This window comes from Poecilia reticulata, linkage group LG6, assembly GCF_000633615.1.
Source record: "Poecilia reticulata strain Guanapo linkage group LG6, Guppy_female_1.0+MT, whole genome shotgun sequence".
In the NCBI taxonomy this organism is placed as follows: Eukaryota; Metazoa; Chordata; class Actinopteri; order Cyprinodontiformes; family Poeciliidae; genus Poecilia; species Poecilia reticulata.
The window spans coordinates 14909159-14917786 of NC_024336.1; the positions used below are offsets into that span (position 1 = coordinate 14909159).

The 8628-nt window shown below is 40.1% G+C and overlaps 1 protein-coding gene across 1 annotated transcript in view; it reads left to right on the forward strand.

The window, feature by feature from the left end:
* Positions 1-368: 368 nt before the first annotated feature.
* The window catches only part of eea1 (early endosome antigen 1), a 21359-nt gene continuing 13099 nt past the window's right edge, over positions 369-8628 (forward strand). Inside the window, exons 1-11 of the mRNA XM_008411468.2 lie at positions 369-525; positions 4886-4963; positions 5047-5159; positions 5883-5937; positions 6024-6089; positions 6195-6225; positions 6312-6416; positions 6890-7011; positions 7121-7276; positions 8065-8079; positions 8332-8448. Of these exons, the coding sequence (XP_008409690.1) occupies positions 502-525; positions 4886-4963; positions 5047-5159; positions 5883-5937; positions 6024-6089; positions 6195-6225; positions 6312-6416; positions 6890-7011; positions 7121-7276; positions 8065-8079; positions 8332-8448 (882 nt within the window). The 5' untranslated portion in view covers positions 369-501. The remainder of the gene's footprint in view (positions 526-4885; positions 4964-5046; positions 5160-5882; positions 5938-6023; positions 6090-6194; positions 6226-6311; positions 6417-6889; positions 7012-7120; positions 7277-8064; positions 8080-8331; positions 8449-8628) is intronic.

Here is an 8628-nt window from a genome sequence, read left to right on the forward strand (position 1 = left end):
GAATAAACATTTCTGCTTAGAGCCTCAAAAAACCTTGAGTTGCCCTGTTGTTACTATTAGCTGYATCTGTAATRAGAAGGAAACTAACCAGGACAGAAATTYTTTAAGCTTTTCTTAGAAGGAGCGCTTAATGTGTGTTGAACATTTATTGGCTCTTGTGTTAAAGTTTTTAAAAATGCGTAAGAGTCGAATATTTCTAGAGTATGTTGTATATGAAACATATACAACATACAGTATGTTGTATATGAAACATATACAACATACGATATGTTTGATAATTTATATTTACAGTTTTGTCAATGAACCAGAACATGACAGCTCTGTGTTGACAGTAATTATATGAGCAGCCACGGTGAAAGCAGCCGCTCAACCATCCCCTTCACGACCCGCCCATCCTCCGCTTCTCCCACAGCCTGGTCAGGTGTTCGCTTGTTTCCACACGTAAACTTTGCATTTTGGTAACTGATCAGCTTCTGTGTCGTGACAAACCCAATCGAAGACATGTTCAGACGGATACTTCAAATGGTAAGCCTTTGTGAGGTTAATCAATCGGGATCGCTTTTGTTTTGAGCATAGCGGCTCGTTTTCCCTGGAAGACGCAGGCCCATCTGTGTCTGGTTTCTTGACGGGTGCGCGTGTTTAGTTAAATGACGTACCGCTGATGGGCGGGGCTTGTGTGTGTTTGTGGTTCGTGGATTCCTTGCCCGGAGTGCTTCTCGGTCTCGTCACGTTGGGGTGGAAACATCAAGCGCTCCTTCCTTTTGGATGACACAGCTAGCCATTAGCGCATGCTAACTTGATGTAGTTGAATGATTGTACTGTTGACAGTAATGAAAATAGGTTCTCCGAACAAAATACAGACTCATCTAGCTCTATTACAGACAGTAGAAACCAGTAATATGAAAAAGCAACGGTTAATGTTGATACTAAGGCTTAGTTAGTGGTGGTTTAATTCATCAGATGCTAACGCTATCGTTAGCTACAGACGTTGAAGAAATGCTCTATGAGCATGTAAACAGGCGTTTTAGGTAACTAGGCTTATAAATGTATGCATGAACAAATTATATGGTTGGCAGTAGAGTAAGTTGTTGGACTAACGTACTAAATTGAGCTGATAAGCTTTCGCATTGGACCACATTAACCACAATGCATTGCTACCCGCATTGTGTACACTTGGAGCACATGACTCACCGACTTAAACTGTTCAGCAATAACTTTATAACCAGTGACAGGTAAAGCGAAAAGCAGAAAGTATCTTATAGTGACACCCGTTAGATTGATATATGAGGCATATGCAATATGAAGCTATATAATACTACAGGCAGTATTGTACTTAAACATTTTTCCATAAATATGGTTTTGATCTGTTCTCTCCGACACGGAAGTTATATTTCCTGATGGGTCTGGCATTGTTCTGCAGGAAAATAAAACCTCTCACTAAGCATACAAACCAGTTGGAGATTGTTTTAGTATTAGAACGTGTTCAAATAACACGTTATTTATCACAATGTAAACAAAAAAACCACACATGCTCTTTTTGTTTTTATTAAAACAAAGAATCAAACTTAATACTCCTGCTGCTAAAAAAGTAATAAATCATAAAGCTATACAGTAATATAAGTTTGACATTTGTATTTTATAGGTAGACTTAAGCTAAAACTTTGAGCAAACTCCAGCTGAATTTAGGTTTGCTTTTCAAGTAAGCCTGCAGAAAGTTTKATGTTTTTACCATTCTGGGTCTAATGGAGTAACACTGAGAATTTAACAAGTTTTAAACAGATTTTGCTCAAGTTCTGTTTAAAACWGGAGACAGCTGACCAGCAGTCTACAGGAACAGATTTTGTTCCTGGTTGTGTTAGCTGTATCTCTGCTTCAACACACCTGAGTCAAATAATGAGGTCGTTAGCAGGACTCTGTAGAACTTGACTGCACTTAGGAGGTGATTCTGCTGTTGGATTCAAGTGCRTTGGACCAGGGAGACATCTAGGAGCTGCAGGACACCAGCCCTCGAGGACCAGGATTGCCCACCCCTGCTTTAGACTGGTTTGTTGCCAAACCAGTCCCCTGCTGTAGACTGGTGACTGGTTTGTTCCTATCCACCACTCAGACAAATCTCAGGCTTGGTTTAAAAACCATAAACACAGGTTTAAAGTATACACCTGACCTTTAAATTCTCCAGATTACATTCCAGACCAGCTTAAATAGCACGCAAGTGGGATGTGATGTGATTAAGAAGTGAGTCCGGTCCATTGAGACCTAACAATGTAATTTCCTTGAATCAAGGCATCTGCTGCTGATGGCTGGGTGCCTCAGGTCATTTAGCGTTAAAGTACAGCTCTGTTTTAAAGAAGTARGAAACTCGGCATTAGGTTGTATTTTTGAGGATGGTTGTTGCGTTCTCATCATTTAGAAAATAAATCTTCACTCCCTTGARAAATTATTCATACCCATGTCATGTCACATGTGTTCATATGTAATTTTTTACTCCTCTTCAGCCCAAGTAACATCCTCTGAGTCTGCAACAAATGCTTCATTCAGCCAGAGAAAACTAGTTACTCCACCAGAAGTAATCTAACTGCAGTTTTKAAAGTCTTTTACAGCAACTCTAAACACACAAYCATTGCTAAAGTTTAATGGTTTAGATCAAAGCACATCCTCTGAAAGAACGGCACAGTCAAAGGCCAGATCAAGGTCGAATTGAGAATCTGTGGCAAGACTAGAAACATTGTTGGTGATTCATAATGATCTAAATATGACTAACCTGTGTTTCCTGTTGTTTAGGATGCTGTTTGTTTTCTAAACCTCTGAGGCTTTTCACAGCACAGCTGGATTAATACTAAGATTAAATTACAGAAGGCACTAGTGGTGTTCTCTTAGTGAAATGTTATATATATATATATATATATATATATATATATATATATATATATTTATTCCCTCACTATTTCTAAACCAAACAGTTACCTTGAACTTTTTAACTGGAAYCCAACATGTCAGAACAATAATGTCTGATCAGTCTGGCAATGTCAAGTCAATTTGTCAGGCGACTAAACGATACTGCAGTTTCATTACTGCCTCACGTCACTGCTTTCTGACCTTTGGTCACTACTTCCACCACCTATAAGTGATATTGCACCATGTTAAAAGGTTTAAGTTTGTATTAGGCTAAAAATGTTCATCAATAAATCCCAGAATCAAATTTCATTTTATGACATTGAATTAACAGTAGTAAAGCCTCAAATTTATAAGTAGTGTTTTTGATTTGCTGATGACAATGTTGTAAGGGTATAAACTTGTTGTTTGTTTGATCTGGATCAAAGGTTGTTCCATGACGCAAACCTTCAATCTGCCTTCAGACAAATCGTTTACCGCTTCTTCGGTCAGCTCCGAACAACGAGGCTTAAAGTGTACAATGTATATCACACAGACCTAATTCATTAATGTATTCATTTCCTCCCAAAAATCCTATTTTAGCACTGAAACTCGGATAGAAAATGACAATGGTCTCAAATGACCCTGATTAAAAATGCATAGTTTAATTGGAATATCTCTCACTTTTGGATTAAACTCAGTAGCATAACTTAGAATGCTTAATTTTCTTCCAAATGACCAGAAGAAATATAAATCTACTAACATGATAAAAATGTTGTCGTTTGTGGAGTTGGAAATGATCRTCTTCTTGCTGAATCCACAGTTTGTGGTTTGGACCCAAAATACTGCTGCTGCTCTTCTTTTGCAAACACTGCRAGCTGACAATGTGTGAGCAGAAATGCMGCATCGGAGAGCATTGTCMGTATTTACAGACCTCATTGTAAAAAATATCTAAAGCAGACCATTGTTGCACAATAGCATTAAAAAGAGAAAATCCCATTTAAAATATTTCTTGGATCCAACATTTTACTCAGTGAAATTYCTCAAAAATGAAAATAGAAATAAATTCAAAGCAGTAAGTCTTGCATGGGAGGGGTAGAGATGCCAGYTCCACTCTTATTGGTCTCTCTGGTAAAAATGTGTAAAAGCTTGAGATTTTTCAACTTTATTATCAAATCTCTCAACMTGTGAGGCGACCAAATAAGMTCAAGTCTCCGCCAAGCACTTCATCAAAGGTCCTTTTGCCTTTAAATCTCTTTAATTATGTTCTCTTGTGTTTCCCATTTTGGGATGACTGTGGGATGAAGGGAACAGTTGTCTTACAATCAAAAAGGGGGGAGTTTCATCCAGCTGAGCTGCTACTTATAAAGAGACTTAACCTGGAGTTGCTGAGGGATCTGTGTATCTGTGTAAGACCACTTTGACGGGTCAGTATTAATAGAAAAAGCCTCTGACTCCATTTATCTAGCAGCATTCAATACATCTGTGTTACTTCAATGGGGTGTTCCCTTGTCTTTCCCATTTTTGAAGCAATTCGAAAGACAAATATCTTTCTGAGTCGCATCATATTTATACCCCTGAGATATGGATTACTAATTAAAAGTTCTCAGGAACTCAGTTCAGTGAGAGAAGGTAAAARATTAACTATAAAAATGGCTGCTGTGAATTTATTATAAGTAAACTGCTAAAGGGTGGAGGGTGAACATTTTGGCACCAGTGATTTTGTTGAAAACAATATATATTTTAATTTGGGATGTATTTTCTCTGTAAGATTATGCTTCTCTGATTAAAAACAGAAAAATAACTATAGTCATTGCAGCAATAAAATACACAATGCACCCTACGGGAGATCTTTCCTGCCCACAACTACCACCATTTACAATAAAATTTAAATTATGTGGAGCTTTATATAGAGCCTACAGACACTGCAGCTCTTCTCTGTGTCAGTCAGGTGATTAAACAAGCAGCATTTATATTTATTCACTCCAGTCAAAGTGTGTGTTGTCGTCYGCAGACTCCTGGGAAGGGAGGCTCCCAGAATGCAGAGTCGGAGAAGCCCACAACTGACCTGAACCACGACCAGACGTCCGAGGTAACGGTTTCCTAACGTAACGCTGGATCTGAAACGCTCTGATATGACGTTTTTAGCGTGTGATGACGCGTTTCTTTCTCCAGGGCTTCATCTGTCCTCAGTGCATGAAGTCTCACAACTCTGCAGACGAACTCTTCAAACACTATGAGCTTTTCCACGACACTGGAGACCTCCCCGCTCATGTGGCTCCCACGCGGTGAGGCTAGTTTTAACATCTACAGGGACTTGCAAAAGTATTCATGTTTTCACTTTTGGTCCTTTTCAAAATATTTTTTATTTTGTTGGTATTTTATGTGATAGCTCAACACAAAGTAGTGTATAAGTATGAAATGTGGGGGGAAAAAAACGCAGGGTTTTTAAGAAAAGTATGGCATACTTTTATTTACTCTGGTACCCCTAAATTAAAGCCAGTGCAACCAGTTGTCTTAGCACGTAATTTAATTGGTAAATTGACTTAAGATGCATGTAATTTAATCTCTCTATATATGAGGGAAGCCATATACAGTACTGTGTGTAGTATTCAAACCCCTGGGACTATTTCAGATTGTCACATAGCAGCAGCTATAGTTTTTATTCAGTRATTTGACCAAAGATTTGACCATTTTTAAAAGAAAACTTTTAAAAATGTGTGGCAGTAAATGAACACTGCACATCACTCAGAAAGTCTCCACTGTGAAACGCAGCAGTGGCAGCATCATGCTGTGGGTAGCCAGCGCTACGCTGGAACGGTTTGAATCAAAGCTCAGTTTTCATTTGTCTCTCACATAAAATACATTCAAAGTTCGTGGASGTTATGTGACAAAATGTGGAAAAGGTCAAGAGCTCTGAACGMTTTTGCATGACACTGTAAGGTCACGCCTCAGCAGCTGACCACACTGTGGCAGAACATTGTCCTGATCCGTCTCTTTCCTCCCTTCAGTGAAGACCTCACCATGCTGCGGCAGGAGGTTCAGGATCTCCACGCTTCTCTCAAGGTGAGGTTRAAGTTTCAAAGCTGTGAGTGTCGCAGAGCTGTGACATCTGCTGTAAGATCTACTTTTGTCCTCTTTTTTTTTATCAGGAGGAACGATGGTTCTCTGGAGAACTAAAGAAAGAACTGGACAAAGTTCAAGGACAACTGAAGCAAGTAAATCCTTTAAGATATTTAGCATAATACAGTAAAGCACTGGCCCTCTRAATACGCAACTGTGTGATCAGTAAAGATGCTTTCCTTTGTCTTTCTGCTCCACAGAACGATGGACCGATAGGTGCTGAGGACTCAGGTGGCCAAGCGTTGCGTTCAAAGAACACGTTGAGATGGAGTCTGYGGTCACTTGTCGCTAACATGCTGGGTGTTTTTCTTCCTCAGCCCTCGAAAGAAAGTTAGTGGAAGCAGAGACGGAGAAGTTCAACATTAAGCAGATGAAAGACCTGTTTGAGCAGAAGGCGGCGCAGCTGGCCACAGAGATAGTAGGTCAGTGTGGGACTGGGAGACTGTGAGGTCAGAGTCTAGGGGTCAGCTAACAAGCTGAAGTTCTGTTTTACTCAACCGCTGTCAACCTCAAAGCTGCCTTTGTGTCGTATCCACATTTTCTTGAAAGCTATGTGGACATTTTGCTGCTTCTTCTTTTTTTTTTTTTTAAATCTCTTTATTGAGTTTTCTTGAACACACACAAAATACGACTCCCAGTCATACAAATAAATAAATTGAAACATTACCTAAAAAATAATAGTAATAAAATGTGTGGATGCAACCACTCATCTTGTTGAAATATTCTATGAAAGATTGCCGCATCACATTCGTCTCTTCTTTGTCTTTCATCTCCAGTTCTACCTTTTCTAGATGAATGTGTTTCATTGTATGCTCTAGACACATTTTCCGACTTTTTAAAAGTTTCGTTAAGGCATTTTAATTGTTTGATTTCTGGAAAACATCGAATCCGTCAGACCTGAAGTCTCGCTACGACGAGGAGAAAAGCCTGAGGGAGGCTGCCGATCAGAGGGTTTCCAGTTTGAGCGAACAGCTGCAGAGGGAGAAACAGGAGAATGAGACACTTCAAACAGAACTGGTAAACACACAAAACTCCTTCTTTCCAGCTTCTGCTTCCAGCCCAGCAGCTCCGATATTCCTCTCTGTCTGCCTCCCGAGTGACCCGGTGTCTCCTCTCTGCCCCCTAGCTGCAGCGGCCGGGAGTGGAGGACGTGGAGGTTCTGCAGAAGGAGCTGGTCCAGGTGCAGACGCTCATGGACCGGACGACCCGTGAGCGGGAGGAAGAGTCCGAGCGCCTCAAAAGCCACTACACAGAGCTGCAGGCTAACTACACTACCTCAGAGGTTTGGGCACTAAAACACCAACGCTCACTGAATCTTCACTTTTTCAGGGAGAGCTTCACATTTCAGGAAGAGCTGTGAAGATATTACATTGTATACCGCTGCCCTGCACATTTTACAGCTCTTAATTACCGCCTCGTGAATAATTCAGGGATTTTTTTTCTCCCCCAGCATTCTGGAGCAGAGGAATATTTATAGCTCCATCATTGAGCTTCAGGCTCTGAATCCTTTCTTTTCTCAACTATCAGTTCTATTTTTACCCAAGAAGCATATTCTGAATAGATTTTCTCTGTCATGATTAACATCACAGTCATGCCAATGGCTACATATTTAGCCTGTTTTTAGCAGCAAGCAGCGACTGTTGAGCACATTGAGCTGAGAACTGGCGAACAATACTTTTTACAATGTAAGATTACGGTAAATTATGTCCTGGTCCTATGATGAATTTACATACACTCATTGGCATCAATTTTAGGCTTTTATGAATGCATTCAAATGGCTAAATAACCAGTAATCTCAATGAGTTTTTAAAACAAAAGGATCTGAACGGTTTAATGTTTAATAAAGAGGAATTTGGGTTTCGTATTCATGAATCATTAAAAAGGCAAAAACAAATACACTAAACCCCTTTTGTGTCAAATACTCCCTTATTCCCATCAGTTTACAAACTTTGTCCTCCTGAAACTGAAGCTTGCCTTTGTTTTTTTTTCTGACTTACCTTCTGTCCTCGTGTCTCCTTCCCTTCCCTCCTTCCTGTGCCTCTCACTCACTGTATCCCTCCGATACACAAGATTCAAAAACTGGAGGTAAAACCAGTCGATTCAAGTCGGTCACCAATTTAATTTAACCTTTGGGAGTTTTCCTTTTTGAATGCAGATTTTTCTGTCCAAGCAGTGCGAAACTTCTTTTCAAGCATTTGTGTGTGTGTGTGTGTGCAACCATTTGCTTTTAATTGCTTTGCATTAAATTTTTTTTCCCATCCCTTCTTCGCTGTAGTTTATTGAATACACGCTTAAGGATTTTTGGCAAGACTCTAACACAGGTCTGCTGATGTGCAGATGACCATATCCCAACTAAAAGCCGAGCTGGAGAAGGGTCCGCAGGAAGCCGCTGTCTACACGCAACAAATCCACGAGCTGCAGGGGAATCTCAATAATTTGCAGCAACAATGTCAGGTAATATTTACACAGCAGCGGAAGGAAACATCCATTACAGCCACGTGATCCTGAACAAATAGCTGTGGCTGGAAAATGTGTGGGATTTTACTTTTCCACCAGTTACTCTCACAAGCTTTACCTGTGAGCCTCCCCTTCTGCAACTCAATGTTGCGATGCCGCCTTTAGCAACAGACGCTT